At 37.7% G+C, this 20393-nt stretch overlaps 1 protein-coding gene across 1 annotated transcript in view; it reads left to right on the forward strand.

Moving 5' to 3' along the window:
- The window catches only part of LOC150081707 (protein strawberry notch homolog 1-like), a 438163-nt gene that overhangs the window by 119295 nt on the left and 298475 nt on the right, over window positions 1-20393 (forward strand). Inside the window, exons 5-6 of the mRNA XM_090378817.1 lie at window positions 384-593; window positions 17489-17573. Coding sequence (XP_090234943.1) covers window positions 384-593; window positions 17489-17573 — 295 coding nt within the window. The remainder of the gene's footprint in view (window positions 1-383; window positions 594-17488; window positions 17574-20393) is intronic.

Here is a 20393-nt window from a genome sequence, read left to right on the forward strand (position 1 = left end):
ATTCAACTAAATTCATGAATTGTTTTTGTCTGATGAAGAAGGTGATTAAATTCTTCGATTTTGAAAGGTAAACAGCAGTGTATATTTGTATGAAACTGTGTCATAAATTGTTAATATATTGATATTAATTCATGTTTTTCTAACCATATGCACATGATCTTAATTAAAGTTTAGGATTTTAAATTTGGCATGTAAGTCAACTTTGAAATTTTAGATGATTTTTAGTGCTTTAAAGGTAAACTTATATGCAGAAATATATGGTAAGTCAAAATTACAAATCATATATACTTTCTGTTGAATTACTATGCAGCTGCTGAAGATATTCCAGTTATTATTTCCCTGATTTCTTAACATTTTTTTCTATATGCTTTTTATTTATCTAGTAAACATTGGACAGCGGCATCCCGATCCAGTAGTAGAAACTAGTTCCCTCTCCAGTGTTCCTCCACCAGATGTATGGTACAAACTTTCAATTCCTGAAGAAGTTATAGATTGCAAGTTGCTTTCGGCCTTGCAGTTGGAGGCTGTTGTGTATGCTTCTCAGCAGCATGAAACTCTATTGCCGGATGGATCCAGAGCAGGATTTCTGATTGGTAATTTTAAAATATTTTTACTTATAAATAGAATTGAAAGTAGGCTCACTGAAAGCATTCTTTTGTCTAAAAACATAAGAGTGGAGTACAAAACGCTTACACATATAAATGTTTCATAAGTAACTCAGTAATTGTTACAAACTATGAATTTTTATGCTTACATATTTGGAAAACATTCTTATTTTACCACATGCTCAATATATCAACTATATTGACAAACAAGCCTCTGAAGGCATACACCAATATCTGTAATGATGTTGATTACATGTCTTCATATTTCACATCAGAATGAAGGATCATGGTTCTCAAGTCCTTAAGTTGTCAGAGTTTTGGTGGAACAATTTTGGTTCCAGAAATCCCACAAGAAAAAGTCATGCTGGATCAAGTTTGGATTTAGAGGTGGACAGAAATACCTACAGTTGTTATGCTCATGATAACGATTTTACACTATGCATGGACCAAAACCAGTGTACAAAAAAAAGGTTTGAATGATCTGTCATGGTTTAATTAAACCATGACTTGACAGGGCTACCCACACAGTTACTTTCCTTCCATGGCTAGTTTTCCCATGAGGTTGGCAGGCATGTTCTATTGTCCATCACATATGTTCTGCTGGTTTGCCAATGAAAATAAACTTCATTTGAAAAATACTACCTATGTGGTTTTCTGATGTGGAATACGGCATTTCTGCTTTCTGCCCATATGGGGATTTGCACTATTCTCTGCTTATCCTTTTTGGAATAGAACATTGAGATAAAGTTACATTAATTGAACAGAACATTGAGATATTCCTAGGTGTTTTTCTTTTCAACTTTCTTGGACTGTGCCACTTTTCAACTTGGATTGTTTCACTATTTTCAGAACAAACACTGGCTGTGTGAAGTAGTTTTTATTCTTTACTTAGCCTTTTAAAAAACTGCTTGGATAAACAAATTATGTTCTAAAAAATATTTCTTGGCTAAATGCCTAAGAGTACGAAGGAGTTTATTTATTCATGGGTAATGCACACACATCATTTCTACTACCAAGGTAGTTTTAATGCAACACCTATGGAGAAGACTATTGTCACTTATTCTGGCGGATACCTCTACCCAGACGGCACAGTTTAAAGGCTTTTTTGCTCCTCCTCGGTGGATGAATGTTGGTGTGTAGGTACCCAGTTTTGCAAAAGTGACAACCCAGTTATTGAAGTATAACTCCACAACATGAGAGATGCCTGATGGTGTATGAGGTTTAATCTAAAAGATATTTCTTGGCTAAATGCCTACGAGTATGAAGGAGTTTATTAGGCATTTGGCCAAGAAATATCTTTTAGATTAAACCTTTGAATGCTTCCAATTTAGAATTTGCTGTTGGTAACATCATCAGTTGGTCCCACTGTATTTTAAAAAAAATCTCTGAGACCACTGTAGTCACTTTTACGAAAACAAAAACCCTTCCCTTTAACCCTGATAGTAGTTACATCTTTAAGTAAATAAATCCCACATCAGTAGGCTTCTGTGTCACCTGACAATTTATATGCATCCCGTGCATTTTTCTTCTTGCCACGAGTCTCATTAGTTCATCTGACATCCATTTGGGCCTAAACCTAGAACACTATTTCTTAGTTGGAACAAAAAGCCTAATAGCTTCTGAAATTACTCCCTTGAATGCTTCCCATTTAGAATTTTATGTTGGTAACATCATCAGTTGGCCCCACAATATGGAATTTAAATACTGTCTCAGACCAAGGTAGTCACCTTTAAGAAAGCAAAAACCCTTCCCTTCCCTTTATCCCTGATGGTAGTTACCTCTTTGAGTAAATCTCACATCAGTACACTGTGATCACTGCCACCTAATGGTTCCTTTATCTGTAAATTCTGAATGCACGAATAATCACTGCTAATTATCAGATAAAGATTGTTACTCCCTCTTGTTGCCTATCTAATATGCTGATATAGAAAACAGTCATCCAATGAATCGACAAAGGTCTTGCTACTGTGCAAGTGACTAACCCACAAGTTCCAGTATATATCTGGGAAGTTAAAATCCCCCATTATAAGACTATGATTTACTGGCCCTCTCTATATTTCTGTATAATTGTTTATTGTACTCATCAGAGTCATTAGGCCTATAACAAACTCCTACCCTCATTTTTGTTTTCCCTGTGTGTTTATGTCACACCAAACTGACTCAGCATTGCACTGTTCATCTGTGCACTTCCTTAGATTTTATGTGTTTCTTAACTAACAGCTTAACCCCTTCTCCCTTCCTATCCTGCTATCCTTTCTGTACACATTGTACTCCCCAAATTACAATTCTGCATTACTTGTACATGTGTCACACCATGTTTCTGATATCCAAACAATATCTGTCTTGGATGTCTTAACCAGCACTTCAAATTCATCAAATTTATTTACTATAATCCTGTCAGTGGTATGCATGCAAGTATACATGCACCTGTTCTTATTCTTAGTTACTCTAACACAGCCCATGTATTTACTTGTTTCATGACTCCTAGCGGTTCCAGAAATCCCCATCAAATTGCTTTCCTGGCTGCTGCTCATTCCAATAGAAGCAGTGCAAGAATCACTTCCACCTCTGCCTGCAGCTGCTGTTAATCTATTAGTCTGTGAATCCCCCTCAAGCTAGCAGTTTTCCGACCCTTCTAACATTGCCTCGATAGCATCAGCAAATATTCTTGCATCCTTTCTATTTCAGTGTATCCCATCCTCGACAAAGGCTCACATCGTGTACTTCCACCTATTGTGTCTGGGCAGGATTGCAGACACTCAAATTTAACCCTAACTCGCAACTTTTTTTTTTTCAACATTGACCTGTACTTGTTAAGTATATCTGCTGATCTCCTACACTTAATGTCATTAGAGTCAACGTGTACAACGATATCACCTTTTGTATGAGGAAGGTAGAAACTAGACAGCAAGAACAGTGATTGTACAGTTCTCGGATGAATAGAGAAATTCAAATTAATATCACCCTACCTGAAGCACAGATTTAAATAGTTCTTTACTACCAAAAATCCTAGGTTAGAACTTCATCCTGCAATTTGAGACTAGGATGATGCCATTGCAGAAGAGATTATCTTATTTGCCGTGATTTAAACCAACTCAGTTTGAGAATGGGTTCAAGCTTCAGTAATTTCTGCCATGGAAATTTACAGGTGATTATGGTTGTGATTTAAAAATTGATACTTTCAGGAATTGTTGAGAAAGACTTTGAGAGCCAGGGTTCAGTACTCTTTAGGCGACCAAAGGTAAACCTGTATTTTTCTATCACTTATAAGACTGCTTTGATGGAGTTTTACGGCAATGGGCAAAACCTTAAATGAATACCAACAAAATGCTCTTCATAAACTAGACACAAGAAGAGTCTGTGTTCACAAACTAGATACAAGAAGAATTTGTCTTCCCAAACTCTTAAATGTGAATACCTTCACTTCACCATGGGATAGTCCATTCACTGTTATAGAAAAGGAAAATTATGTGTGCTTTGTTCTTGATCACAGAGTTATCAGAAAAGTTGTTGTTTCTTTCATCTTCCCTCTTAATAGTTTGGAAAACCTTTTAATGTCTCTACAGGGTCCCATCATTTTCTTAAGTTGGATTTAAATTTGGGTTGTTTTCAGGTACCACTTCATCTCCGAAATTGTAAATAATTTGCTTTTTTACTTATTCAGCATCAGCCAAAAAAAAAAAAAAAAAAAAACCACACCACTCCCATTTCACCCCTCCGTTCGTTCGAAATACTGTCCAGTTGAGCCTTAAATTTGTTTAGGCTATGAACTTCAACAACAAGTGACGGAAGTCGGTTCCACCAACCAACCACCCGCTGGCCAAAGGCAAATTTCCGCACATCTATCCGACATCCGTCCTTCCTCAATTTGAATTTATGCCCTCTGAGGTGATTATTTTGAGCAAGATGAAGAATCCCATTGGCATTGAGCATGCTCAAACCATTCAAAGCCTTATACACCTCTATCAGATCACCTCGCCGGTGCCTAGTCTCCAGACTCTGTAATTTGCAAAACTTAAGCCTTTCTTCGTAAGAGCAACCCTTTGTTCCATTCACTAATCTTGTTGCCCTTCTCTGTACCCGTTCCAGCAGCTCTACATCCTTCTTGAAATGAGGCCTACAGACCTGTATACAGTATTCAAGATGTGGCCTAACCATTGCCTTATACAAGGGAATAATCACCTCCTTATCCCTGCTAGAAAAATTCCTGTATATCATTGACAAGACACCATGAGCTACTCTTGCAGCTCGTCTGCACTGCTCAGAGAACTTCATATCTGCCTGCACAATTACCCCCAGGTCCTTTTCATTCTCTACCACTGTCAGTGTAGTACCGCAGAGTTGATATGTTGCTCTGGGGTTACTGTTTCCCATATGTAGTACTTTACATTTGTCAATGTTAAACTTCATTTGCCACCTCTCAGCCCATCTGTTCAACCTTTCCAGATCCTGTTGCAGCAGCGTAGCGTCAGTAGTGTCCTTAACAACCCTGCCAACCTTTGTATCATCTGCAAACTTGGACATTAAACTTGATATCCCATCATCAATATCATTCATAAACACCGAAAACAACAACGGACCCAACACTGAACCCTGAGGAATTCCACTAATAACATTAGTCCACGTTGAGCAGCCACTCTCTGTCTTCTGCCACTCAACCATCCCCTTATCCATAGCAGCAATTTGCCTCCAATGCCACACTGCTCCAATTTGTGCAGCAGTCTTCCATGTGCAACAGTTTCAAAAGCCTTTCTAACATCCAAATATATAATATCAAAGTTATTCCCTGCATCCAGTTCTTTTGTGACTACATCATAGTATCCAATCAAATTGGTCAGGCAAGACCTGCCCTTAACAAAACCATGCTGCGTCTGAGCTATAACTGAATTCTTGTCTAGATGATCCTGCAGTGCTTCTTTAACCAGTGCCTCCATTAATTTACCTGGAACAGAAGTTAAACTAACAGGTCTATAATTACTTGTGTCAGCCTTTGATCCTCCTTTGTGAATTGGGGTTACATTTGCACATCTCCAGTCTATGGGTACCTCCCCTGAGTCCAAAGAAGCTCTCATAATTATGGCTAGGGGTTTGCTTACTTGCTTTGCTGCCTCCTTTAATATAACTGGATAGATCCCATCCACCCCAGGTGCCTTTTTTATGTTTATCCTCAACAACCTCTCCTCCACTTTCCTCTCAGTTATTACAAAATCATCCAGCTCACTGCTAATGTTTACTTTACCTACATCATTCTCCTTCCTGAATAACTCCTCATGTGTGAATGTAGATGCAAAATACTCGTTTAGTTTGTTAGCCACCTGAGCAGGATCCTCAACTGTTGAACCATCAATATCCAGTGGACCAATCTGATTCATCCCTTTCCTTCTTGAGTTTAAATAGGTAAAGAACTCTTTCCTGTTTTTCTTTGCCAAGGATTTTTCGTAGTCTGCCTTTGCCTGCCTAATCTCCTTTGTGACTTGGTTACAGACCAACTTATATCTATCATAGGCTTCCATGTCACCCATTAATTTGTGTGTATCCCATGCATTTTTCTTCTCTGCCACGTGTCTCATTAGTTCATCTGACAACCATTTAGGCCTAAACCTTGAACAATATTTCTTAGTTGGTATGTAAAGCCTGGTAGCCTCCAAGATTAGTTCCTTGAATGCTTCCCATTTTGAGTTTGCTGTTGGTAACATCATCAGTTGGTCCCACTGTATAGAATTTAAATACTGTCTCAGACCATCATAGTCGCCTTTACGGAAACAAAAACCCTTCCCTTTACCTCTGATGGTAGTTACTTCCTTGAGTAAATCCCACTACAACACACTGTGATCACTGCCACCTAGTGGTTCATTTATCTGCAGATTCTTAATGCATGAAGAATCACTACTGATTCTTCATGCATTAAGAATCAAGAGTATTAGGGATCAAGAGTATTGCTCCCTCTTGTTGCCTCACGAACATGCTGATGTAGAAAACAATCATCCAATAAATCCACAAAAGCCTTGCTAGTGTGCGAGTGACCAATCCACAAATTCCAGTCAATATCTGGGAAATTAAAATCCCCCATTATAAGACTCTCTGATTTACTGGCCCACTCTATTTCCCTGTACAATATCTTATTATACTCATCAGAGTCATTAGGCCTATAGCACACTCCTACTCTCAATTTTGATTTCCCTATGCTTATGTCACACCAAACTGACTCGACACTGCCCTGTCCATCGATGTTGACTGGCTTCACTTCCTTGGACTTTGTGTTTCTTAACTAATAGCATAACTCCTCCTCTCCCCTCCCCTCCCCTCCCCTCCTGTCCTGTCTATACACATTGTATTCCCCAAATTCCAGTTCCGCATTCCTTATATCTGTGTGACACCACGTCTCTGATATCCCAACAATATCTGCCTTTGATGTTTTGAGCAATACCTCAAATTCATCAAATTTATTTACCAAACTCCTAGCATTGGTGTACACGCAGGTATACATGCACCTGTTTCTATTCTTAGCCATCCTAACACAACCCATGTGTTTACTTGTACCGCAATGACTACCAGCCGTCTCTGAAATATCCTGCATCTTGTTTTTCAGGCTTCTGCTCATTTCAATAGAAGCAGTGCAAGAATCACTTCCACCTCTGCCAGTGGCTACTGTTAATCTATTAGTCCTTGTATCCTCCCCCAACTAGCAGTTTTCCAACCCACCTAACACTGCCTCGACAGCATCAGCAAAAATTCTTGCACCCTTTCTATTTAAGTGTATCCCATCCCTGTAGAAGCAATCTCTCCTGTTAACAAGTACAGTCCAGGCTGAAAAAAATTCTACCCCTTGAGCCTTTCACAATCCCTCCAGGGCCGAATTGATCGACAAGGCTCTCATTATATACTCCCTCCTATCGTGTCTGGGCAGAATTGCAGACACTTTCAAATTCAACCCTAATTCACGGCTTTTTTTCAACAGTGACCTGTACTTGCTAAGTAATTCCGCTGGTCTTCTACTCTTAATATCATTAGTGCCAACGTGTACAACTATATCACCTTTTGTGCCCTTAAAAGATGATATCCGCTCTACAATGTCATCAACCTTTGCCCCTGGCAGACATACCCTGGTCCTATTCCACCTATCCTTTTTACAAAGCATGTTCCCCGTTTCCCTGACAATAGAGTCACCAACAACTACTAGTTCCTGTGGGACCAGCGCATTCTGCCTAGGGGGCTGCCTCTGTGTTGCCTGATGACCAAGTGCAAGCTCTGGCGTTGATGTGGGCAGCTGAGAGCTTGATGGGCCCCTCAATTTATTTCCTTCGAGGGCATCCACCCTGTCCTTCAAGCTCTCATAAAGGCCCATAACAACGCTGAGCTGTCGACTGATTTCCTTGCACTCCTTACATCGTGCACACACAAAGACATCCCCCTTGGCAGTATCATGTCCCGTACCCGACTGCTCCGCAAACATCAAGCAAACAGTGCATTTTAAAAGACTGTGATTCAGAGGGCAACTGCCCCCCTCAGTTCTCCCCTGAACCACAGAACTCCCATTAGCTTGAGCCTTTTGCTTTGCTGTTCTGGTCTGAGTCATGATTCCGATTTATTCAATAAAATTTCAAAACAAAATTAATTCCTTAAGTTATATCCCAAAACAGTTATAACGTATATTTATTTTTTCAGTATCTAGTGTTTTCTACGAGTTCCCTTTATACAACTTCCGTATCACGTGTACCACTATAGTTATATATTAATTATTTGTTACGACCAAGTTGTTATACATATATATATACAAAGGGTACTAGGAAAGTTTTGCAATACAGCTTTGTTTATTTAATTTTTTCAAAGTAATTTCCTCTACATTCAATACACCTCTCCATCCTCCGAAACCAATCTTTAAACCAGTTCTGCCAAGTTTCACTAGGGAGTAAAGCACACTCGTTGTCCCAAGTCCGTAGAAGGTCCTCATCACTGGAAAACCGCCTCCCTTTTAGCTTCATTTTCACATGCGGGAACAGTGCAAAGTCGCAGGGAGCAAGGTCTGGACTGTAGGGAGGGTGCTCGAGAAGTTTCAGTCCTGTCGTGGCCAAATATTCGGTGCAGGCTTTGGCGCGGTAAGCTGGAGCATTATCGTGATGGAGGTACCAGGTGTCCATTCTTGACTTTGGTCGCAGGTTCTTCATAGATCCAATGACTTTAGGCAGGCATTGTTCAGTATACCACTTAGCTGTGACTGTCTTCTGTGTGTCCAAAACGACACGTTCCACAATTCCACTCGATTTGAAAAATACAGCTATCATTTTGTTCTTTACAGATCGGGATTTTCTGACAATTACGGGTGTGTCGTCATCATCAAAGACCCAAACTTTGTTTTGAGCCTTGGTCGGCAGATCGTAATAGTACAGCCAAGTCTCGTCACCTGTCACGATGTTGTTCACATACTGAGATTGTCCCTTATCAAACTTTTTTAACATCTCCCGGCACCAAGTCACACGTTGTGTCATCTGCTCTTCAGTCAGTTGATGCGGCACCTAGAGAGAACAAAGTTTCTTCACGTGCAAATGATCTTGCAGAATCGAACGAATTGCTGGTGCATTTAGGCCCAAAGTATCCTCTATCTGTTGGTAGGTCACTCGCCTGTTTTCGTCAAGCATTTTCCTCACAGCAGTAACGTTTTCCTCCGTAACTGACGTTCGTGGCCTTCCTGGCCTCTCAGAATCCTCCAGAGTGAAATTTCCCCTTTGGAATTCTCTATACCACCTGAATATCGTTGTACGATGTGGACAATCATCATCTAGTGCAAGAGTCATTTCTTCTAAGCACTGGTCTATGGTTAAACCACGCGCGAAATTATACCGCAAAACTGTCCTTATCTCATTTCGTGACCACGATGCCATCGCAAGCACTTTACACTCTCACTACTAATGAATAACTGAGCCCATCGACTTGGCGCGGCGGCTACTATGCACGTATGAACATGTCTCAACATGCAGCAACAAGCAGCTTCCTGTGATTCATTGTTGCGTCATATTGCAAAACTTTCCTAGTACCCTTTGTATATATAGTTAAAAGTACAATTTAATTGACAATAAAGTTTATCAAGATTAATAGATTTACTGATTAATTGATTGACAATATTATATTATGCACTATACTACACTAAGCTTATGCTATCGTGTAAAAATGGCGGGAATTCACGAACGGTACTTCTACGGACTCGTAAGTATTGATTAGCTTCCAAATCTCACTATCTCAATTTAGAATAAACTAAGGATCCTGACTAGGTCTATAATCTACTTATAGAAGATAATTTGATATAACAATTGGTTAATCTCATAAAGGTTAATAAATCGACTAAATTTGGTTTAAAAAAAAAAAAAAAGACCTCTCGTTCAATTTGTAACACGTGGATTTGATACCGTTACCGATACCTACAAAATCTCTGTCTAAGTTAAACTTTAAACTAAGTATCGTAACTAGGAATATAAAGCTACTCTAGAAAATAAGTTAATATGACAATTTAAGCTAATAAATCAGGAAAAACTTCTCTGTTCCAAGAGCGTTGAAGAGCTTCGTCCGCACAGGCTAACCTCGTACCCAGGACGATTTGAGTGGTATCCCAAAAGTGCCAAGAACTCTGCCACTTGCAGTTTATAGTGAATGCGACAGTGGCTGAGTTTGTGTTAGTAGTAGCAAATGGTGTTAGCAAGCAAGCTCATCCAACATCAGCAAAAACACTAATAATTTCTTTTTTTTTTTGTAGCCGATGTATCAGTTTGCTTCTTTGCATCATTTTCTGCTACAATTACCAGTACTAGATGGGAAATTTGTTCCAACAATTAATTGCTCTCTGGCTAAAAGCAAATTGATGCACATCTATCTTGCAACCATCCTTTTTTTTTTTTCCATTCTAAAATTGTGCCCTTTATGTATGTTGTCCAAGAAAGTAAAGATGCTATTAGCATTTTGTTTACTCCATCCATTTAGAGCTTTAAACACATCAGCGATATCCTCACGTGTGTGTGTGTGTGTGTGTGTGTGTGTGTGAGAGAGAGAGAGAGAGAGAGAGAGAGAGAGAGAGAGAGAGAGAGAGAGAGAATATATCTTTATTGTAAACCTAAACAAATTGAGCAGTGTTACAAAGACCAGGGTTGCAGACACTGCAATTTGAAAAACTGAAGCCTTTTTTGGAAAGAGTATTCTTTTGCGTCCCTGACTATCCTTGTTGCTCTTCTCTGCACCTATTCCAACAGAGTCATATCTTTCCTGAAATCAGCCATTCAAGACCTATGCAATATTCAAGATGTGGATATTATGCAATGGGATAATCATCTCCTTGTCCCTGCTGACAAAATTTCTCTTTATCATTGGGAGAACCCCATGGGCTGTCTTAGCAACCTCTTTGCTCAGAGAACTTCATATTGGACTTTTAAGAATAGTAGCAACTTGTCCCTAATGACACACTGCTTCAATTTGATCACCCATAAGTTTAAAATTTCTTTCATTCCCCACCACCTTGAGTGTGGTACCACCCAATCGGTATGTTTTAGAATTACTCTTACCCATATGCAGTACCTTCCATTTATCAGTAAACTCTAATTACTTATACTCAGCCCATATTCTAGATTTTTCTGGGTCTTGCTGCAATAGTATGCCATGCTTCCTGTCATTAACCATTCTGCTAACCTTTATATCATCTGCAAACTTAAAATAAACTTGTTATGGTCTCAGCAATATTGTTAATAAATACTGAAAACAGTAAGAGCCCAGCACTAAACCATTAGGAATGCCACTAATAACATTAGTCCAAGAAGTGCCCATTAATAACCAACTTCTGTGCTCTGCCACTTGGCCATCCCTTTATCCATAGTAGCAACTTGTCCCTAATAACACACTGCTTCAATTTGTACAGCAATCTCCCCTGCAGAACAGTGTCAAACGCTTTGCTGAAATCTAAATTATATGGTCAGAATTATTTTTTCCATCATCATTTGTTACTGTATCATAGTAGTTAATCAGATTTGTCATACATGATCCTCCCCTTAACAATTACATGTTGTGATTTCTGTATAACTGCATTCCTATCAAGATGATCCCATAGTACTTCTTTAACCACTGACTCCTTTTTTTCTTCTTCTTTCCCCTTCTCCCTGGATAGAACTCAAGCTTACGGGTTTGTAATTACTCACTTTGCCCTTTGATTCAACTTTGTAAATAGGAAAAATATTTTTATCTCACCAATCCGTAAATATCTTCTCCGAATCCAAGAATGCTCTCATAATTATAGCCAAACATTTACTTACCTCTTTTGCTGCTTTTTTAAATATAATTTGATATATTTCATCAACCTGAGCTGTTTTAATTACTTAGTTTCTGCAATTTCTTTTCGACTTTCTTTTCAGTTATCACAAAATCATTTAGCTCTCACTTATAACTTTGTATGCTTCTAGTATTCCCATCCCGAAAGGCTTCTTCACATGAATATAGATGCAGAATGTTAATTCAGCTTGTCAGCAAATTGAACAGGATCATCAGTACTTTTGCCTTTCATATTCAGTGGGCCAGAGTGTTTCTTCCCTGTTCTTCTAGTGTTTACCATAAGTAAAGAATTCTTTGCTAGTTTTCTTATCCAGAGTCTTCTCAAAATCTGCTTATCAAAAGCTTTAATGACTTGGTTGTAGACTAGTTTTTACTTACTGTAGGTTTCTGTATCCCACAATAATTTGTACGCATTCCATGTATTTTCTTTTAGCATTGGCATTAGCAAAGGCATATGATGCAAGGAAGCAAGCTTATATAGCATCAGCCAAAAAAAAAATCCATCCCCTCTCATTTCACCCATCCACTCGCTCCAAATGGTTGTCTAGTTCTGCCTTGGCGCGTCCATAGCAAGTGGGCAGGAGCAGCAGTGCGTAGCACACGCTTCTTGATTAGACCGGGGTTCAATCCCGTGACCACCAAATATGGAGGATGCGGAAAGGTCAGGGAATGACCACTGCATAACCCTGGAGCAATATGGCCTTAGTTGGTAGTGCTCCTAAAAACCAAATAAACAGTTTTGCCTTGAATCTGTTTAAGCTGTCAACTTCTACAATGACAGATGGAAGCAATCAACCACCTGCTGGCTACAGGCAAACTTATTGCGCATCTATCCTACAACTGTCTTTCCTCAATTTGAACTTATGCCCTCTCAGGCGATTATTCTGAGCAAGAGGAAGAATTCCATTAGCATTAAGCATGCTCAAACGATTCGAGGCTTTATACACCTCAGTCAGATCACCTCGCAGGTGCCTAGTCTCCAGACACTGTAATTTGCAAAACTTAAGCCTTTCTTCATAAGCGAAACCCCTTGTTGCCTTTCTCTGTACTCATTCCAGCACAAAGGGATAATCACCTCCTTATCCCTGCTAGAAAAATTCCTGTATATCATTGACAAGACACCATGAGCTACTCTTGCAAACTGTCTGTACTGCTCAGAAAACTTCATATCTGCCTGCACAATTACCCCCAGGTCCTTTTCATTCTCTACCACTGTCAGTTACTCTGCAGTTACTGCTTCCCTTATGCAGTATTTTACATTTGTCAATGTTAAACTTCAGTTGCCACCTTGAATGGGTTGAGCACGCTGAATTCTGATGAGATCCTTCCACTTGTTCAGATTACGAACCTATGGGGGCATAAATTCAAATTAAGAAAAGACAGATGTAGAATAGATGTGCGGAAATTTGCCTTTAGCCAGCGGGTGGTTAATTGCTGGAACAAACTTCTATCTGTTGTTGTGGGAGTTGATAGGTTAAATAAATTTAAGGAGGATCTGGACTGGCATTTGGAGGGAATGGTGTTTTTTTTTTTTTTTTTTGGCTGATGCTGCATAAGCTCATACATTTTCTTTCTTGCATCACATGCCACTACTACTACTACCTCTCAGCCCATCTGCTCAACTTTTCTAGATCCTGTTGCAGCAGCGTACTGTCATTAAAAACCCTGCTGACCTTCATATCGTCTGCAAACTTAGACATTGAACCTGATATACCATCATCAATATCATTAATAAATACAGAAAACAACAATGGACCCAACACTGAACCATGGGGGACTCCACTAATAATATTAGTCCATGAAGAGCAGTGTCCATTGATTACCACTCTTTCTTCTCCCAATCAACCATCCCTTTATGCATAGCAGCAATTTGCCACCAATGCCACACTGCTCCAATTTGTGCAGCAGTCTTCCATGTGCGTCAGTATCAGAAGCCTTTCTAAGATCCAGATATTCTTTGCATCCAGTTCCTTTGTGACCACATCATAGTATCCAATCAAATTGGTCAGACAAGATTTCCCCTTAACAAACCCATGCTTGTGTCCGAGCTATAACTGAAGTCTTGTTTAAATGATCCTGCAGTGCTTCTTTAACCAGTGCCTCCATTAATTTCCCTGGAAAAGAAGTTAAACTAACAGGTCTGTAATTACTTGTGTCGCCCTTTAATCCTCCTTTGTGAATTGGGGTCACATTTGCACATCTCCAGTCCATGGATACCTCCCTGAACCTAAGAAAGCTCTGATAATTATGGCTTCAGGTTTGCTTACTTCATTTGATGCCTCCTTTAATATAACTGGATAGATCTCATCCACCCCCAGGTACCTTTCTGATGTTTATCTTCAACAATTTCCCCTCCACTTTGCTCTCAGTTATTACAAAATCATCTAGCTCACTGCCAGAGTTTAATTCACTTCTGGCACTCCCCTCCCTGAATAACTCTCGTGTGGCAAAATACTCATTTAGTTTGTTAGCAACCTGAGCAGGATCATCAACGGTTGAACCATCGATATCAAGTGGGCCAATCTGATTCATCCCCTTCCTACATAGGTAAAGAACTCTTTGCTGATTTTCTTTGCATCCTTTGCCAAAAATTTCTCGCAATCTGCCTTTGCATGCCTAACCTTCTTTGTGACTTGGTTACAGACCAGCTTATATCTATCATACGTTTCTGCGTCACATGTTAATTTATATGTATCCCATGCATTTTTTTTTTTCCCCTGCCGCATATCTCAGTAGTTCATCTGATATTTTTTGCAATTATCTCTATCTGACAGGAAATAGCATAAATTCTTACCATGTGTATGACACACTATGGCCATAGTTGCCGATGTGCCTAAGAAATCTCTAAAACCAACTAACCAAGTTCATCTGATATCCATTTAGGCCTAAACTTTGAACAATATTTCTTAGTTGGTATGAATGCTTCTTAATTCTTTGAATGCTTCCCATTTTGAATTTGCTGTTGGTAACATCATTAGTTGGTCCCACCATATAGAATTTAAATACTGTCTCAGACCACTGTAGTCACCTTTACGTAAGCAAAAACCCTTCCCTTTACCCCTGATGGTAGTTACCTCTTTGAGTAAATCCCACTTCAGCACATTGTGATCACTGTCACCTAGTGGTTTCTTTATCAGCAGATTCTTAATGCATGAAGAATCACTACTGATAATCAAATCAAGAGTATTACTCCCTCTAGTTGCCTCCTGAACATGCTGCTATAGAAAACAATCATTCAATAAATACACAAAAGTCTTGCTAGTGTGCTAGTGATTAACCCACATTTTCTGCTACTAGTTTCAATTTTGGTGTGAACTCCAAAAAATATCTTTTAGTTGTTATAAGAACCTGAGCTTCCCATTTCAAGTTTGCAATGGAACCAACTAATGATAATATCATCAGTTAGTTCCACTTTTCAGGGGAACCATCTGATGACGTCGTCTATTTACAATCTGTGTATTTAAAATCCGCCTAAGACCACTGTAATCGCTATTATAAAAGCAAAATTTCTTCCCTTTACCATTGATAATAGTTATATCTTTAAGTAAATCCCACATCAGTATATTATGATCACTTCCACATAGTGGTTCCTTTATCTGGTAATTATTAATGCATGAAGAGTTGCTGCTGAGTTTAAGTATATATGACTCAAGTTATCGGATATTCTCATTAACTTATACATTTGCAATATATTTGTAAATATCATCTTTAAGCATTCTTTAATGATGAAAAAATTTAAATAAAAATGTTATAATATTTATTTGACAGTAATTTTACGCCAATAAGCAAACTGGACTATGGTTACTTAAATTTTTTTCTAATATAGACTGTAAAGAAAACTAAATGATCACCCAGGTTCTAAGATATATTCACTTAACATTAGCACATTATTAACATTTCTATTCCATAGTTTCAATTTTCATTCTTTATCTCAGAGACATTCTATTTCCACTATATGCCTTTTCTGTAGATGCGTACATGGGCACTGTTCTACTAAATTGGCATCTTTAATTCCCCCACTGTATTCCAAACCAGTCAGTATTCATTTACTGTCCAACTTCAGACTCACAGAATAAACCTTTCTTCTTCATTTTTCCCTTCAAGTTCTATTTTCTGGAGCAACCTTCTTTCATGTGTGTTTCCTGAAAACTACAGAAATTCAAGTCCAGTGTTGACAAGTGTCTTTGGTCTACTCAATCTTCAACTTATGCATGGTACTAAGTGCTATAGTTTCTAATACCTTTTGTGTTTGGGGTTTTCATATATATTATAAAAGTTTCCATTAAGAGTTTGCTGTTTGCTTGGTATATATTTAAAAAGTTTGGCACTGATGGCAAAAAAAAAAAAAAAAAGACAAAATTGTCTTGAGCAGGTTTGTTGAATATGCTGTTTATGTATGCCATACATCTTTAAAAACTTTATGCACCTTTTGCTGAGTAAACACAGACAAACCACATGGTCTCAACACGTTCAACCTTCAGGTGCTTTCTAAAATCCGTAATATGGAATGCAATATAATGTATATACTTTAGATTATATTGTTGTTCATTGAATTACATTTAAGTGCTTCATATGGTTGTTTCCTGTACTGTGAGTATATTTTGTAACTTTGCAGATATTTTGCTTGACAATACAGTAGCAACTGCTTTTGATTTTTTAACAGAATTTTTTAAAATCTTGCTTTTAACCTTGCTTTGCAGTCAAGACTATTTTTAATTCTTTAAGAATTTCTTAAAATGCTTTTAAAAGAGCACTGCCATATTTCTTGTGAAGTGCAATAAAATATCATTTTGTATTACTTCTTTTCTATGTTAGCTAAATTAAGCAAATCAAGCAAATTTGTTTAAATCTTTTACTCTTTATGTTCATGTTTCATTTTTATTTGCATGGTGGGTAGAAACCTGTTTTAAACATAGGGATAAAAAAAAAAGTTCACTATTTTTAATACAATCAAACAACCATTACATAATTTCAAATAATTAACTGGTTCAACTGTGCAGAAAACAAATTGCCATAGTCATATACATATAAATTAGAAGCTTGATATTATTTAATAATTTTTGAGGTAGGTGGCACATGTCTACTTGATTGCTCATCACAACCACTCCTTGCAACATGGAGAATTCAGATTGCCAAATCTCTTTATTCTCTCCATCCTGCGAGCAAGACAAAAGTCTAAAAAAGTCAACTCATGTTTGTAATCCTAAAGCTACTGAGAATAATGCTGAAATAAGTCCCATAGTGGTTAGCTGACTAATTGTTAACTTTTCGAGATTCTGATTAAATTTTATGCTGGCCCAGAGTGTAATGTATTGTTTTCATTCCTCATAGTTTTAGTCATCAGGAATTAAAAGCAACTAGAGGTAGGGCAAAATATTTAAATCAAGAAAACAAAGAGGTAGTTCTGATTTGTCCCAAAAATTTTTTTGTTTTATTATTATTAACAAATCTGTGTTTGAGTAAATGTGTAACTATAAATTGTTGATAAGGATTCTGAAATTATTAATGAGTTTTTTGATGGAATTTAATAGATGAAGACTAATAAATATTTTATTATTATTATTATTGCTGTTTTTTTTTAGGTGATGGTGCCGGAGTAGGGAAAGGTAGAACTTTGGCTGGTATTATTTATGAAAATTATCTACTTGGAAGAAAAAGAGCTATATGGTATGAAAAATAATCAAATACAGTCATCCCTCGATTTGTGCAGTTTTTTATTGCGCGGTTAGTTTTGCTACCTGCACAATTTTTGTTTACGAAGCTTCGAAAATAGGAATGAAGAGCAGATTTTGAAAATTTGAATTTGAATTTCACCAAAATAATGTAGAATCCCACAGAATTCCAGCTGTTGTTTGTTTGTTATTTGGTTTTTAGGAGCATTAGCAACTAAGGCCATATTGCTCCAGGGATATGCGGTGGTCATTCCCTGACCTTGCCGCATCCTCCTTATTTGTTGGTCATGGGATTGAACCCCGGTCTAATCAAGAAGTGTGTGCTATGCACTGCTGCTCCTGCCTGACTACGGAGGCGCCCACCAGCTGTTGGTATTATTGCATATACAATAAGATTGAGTTTACTTCTCAATTATAATTAGATTGTACTAACATAAAAGCCCAATAAACCGGAAAGTGCAAATTGTTTTATGGTCATGACCTCCAGAAATGTGTTTTAGAAAAATATATCACAAAGGCGTTCAAAACCGATTCTTATAACCAAACATAGCAATAAACAGTGGTATGTTTGTCCGGTTATTTTTGAAACAACTTGCTCATTCAGGAACCCTCTTCATCAGTTATCCTACGTTAGCTGCTCAGATGGACTATTTTTCTGGTTCGCGCAACGTAAAGTGTTTTAATCGGTAAGCATTGCTTTTGCTGATTTAATATTTCTTGTCTGTATAAATTGTGTGCTTAATTAGTCCTAAAATGAAGAAAGTTACAACAAAAAAATTTTTAATTTAGAGGAAAAATTAAAAATCGTTAAGGAGTTAGAAAATGGCAAAAATGTTGTGACATTGGCTAAGAAATACAGCATAAATGAATCTAGCATTCAACGAATTAGGGAAAATGCTGAAAAAATTAAAAGTTCAGTTATCTGTTCCACATCATTGGCTGCAAAATTGCACTACAAAAGTGAGAAATCCATTAATAGAGACAATTGAAAAATTACTTTTCTTTCTGTATAAAGGATCTTAATCAAAAGAGAATGCCTCTTAGTTCAGATATTATTTGCACCAAAGCTCTGCAAGTTATTAATCGCTTACAAGAAGAAGAAGCCGGTCCAACCAATGCAGACATCTTTCAGGCTGGTAGGGTTGGTTTGAAAATTTAAAAAACATCAAATTCTTCACAATATAAAATTAACGGGTGAAGCAGCCAGTGCACATATGGCAGTTGCTTCTTTGTATCTGAAAAATTTCAAGGATGTTATTGCGACCGAGGGCTATCTAGCAAGTCAAGTGTTTAATGCTGATGAGACTGGCTTATTTTGGGAGCGTATGCCAAGCTGAACATTCATTTCAAAAGAAGAGAAAACCACCCCAGCTTTCAAAGCTGCAAAAGATAGATTAACGTTTTTGTTATGTGGCAATACAGAGGGTGACTTTAAATGTAAACTTCTACTAATTTATATGTCAGAAAATCCTCGTGCTTTTAAAGGAATATCAAAAGCTCCTTACCAGTTCATTGGAAATCAAGTAAAAAAACCTGGATGACAGCTAAAATTTTCAAGGATTGGGTTTTAAATTCTTTTGCATGGAAACAAAAAGATATTGCCTGAAGAAGAACATAGCATTCAAAATCTTGCTCATTCTTGACAATGCACCCAGTCATCCTGCATATTTGTCTGATCTGCACCCAAATGTGAAAGTTACCTTTCTTACAGTGAATAAAAGTTCATTAATTCAGCTGATAGACCAAGGTGTTATAGCTTCCTTTAAACTGTATTACCTAAGAAGATCTTTTTTACAATTGGTAGAAGCTACTGATGGAATAGGCAGTTTTTCAATTCTAGATTATTGGTGAAATTATAACACTATTGATGCTGTAAAAAATATTGAATTCACGTGGGGTGAAGTTAAGAACTCAACAATGAATGCAGTGTAGAAAAAGCTGTGGCCACAAAGCTGCACTAAAAAAGCCACAGTCAAAATGCTAGAGGAAGTTGAAATTGTGAGAATTGGCAAAATGATTAGCAGAGAGGGATTTGAAGAACCGGAACCAGCAGATATCACAGAAGTCCTTGAATCTCATAGAGAACAAATATCAGTGGACAATATTTTTTCACAATGTGAAGAAGATGACAACAATGATAAAAACGAAAAGATGCACACAAAAATTTGACTGTGAAGAGACTAGTTGAGTTTTTAAGACTTGCAAATCAGCTTAGCCAAGAAGCTCTGGATATGGATCCTCATTTGGAGAAGAGTTTAAATTTTTGTAGAGGTTTATCATTAGCTTTAGTTCCTTATGCAGAAATTTATAGAGAAAAAAGTTTTTTTTTTTTTTTTTTTTTTTTCTTTTTTATGTAAACCCCAAACATAAGAACCTATAGTACGTGCTTGGGTTGGAGGTTGAGAAGACTAAAGAAGATATTTGTTGACATTGGACTTGAACTTCTGTAGGCTGTAATTTTCAAAAAATACGTATGAAGGAAGGTTGTTCCAGAAAACGGCAATTGAATGAATAAACGAGGAAGATGAAAAGTTGGTTCTGTGAGTTTGAAGTTGGACAGTAAATGGATGTTGGCTGGTGGCTGCACGTGTTCGGACTGTTTTGAAAGAGAGAGCGGCAATTTTAGAAGCCAATTCAGAAGAACAGTGCCCATGGAAGTATCTGTAGAAGAGGCATGCAGCAGAAACAGTATGTCTATGAGACAGCAAGTGGAGAGACTCTGTTAGAGATGAATCAAAAATTAACCTAACTGCCCTCTTCTGAATGGAATCAAGAAGCCTTAGAGAGGTTTTGGGAGCACCACCCCAAATGTGGG

This window comes from Mastigoproctus giganteus, chromosome 8, assembly GCF_048544385.1.
Source record: "Mastigoproctus giganteus isolate SK-2022 chromosome 8, ASM4854438v1, whole genome shotgun sequence".
In the NCBI taxonomy this organism is placed as follows: domain Eukaryota; kingdom Metazoa; phylum Arthropoda; class Arachnida; order Uropygi; family Thelyphonidae; genus Mastigoproctus; species Mastigoproctus giganteus.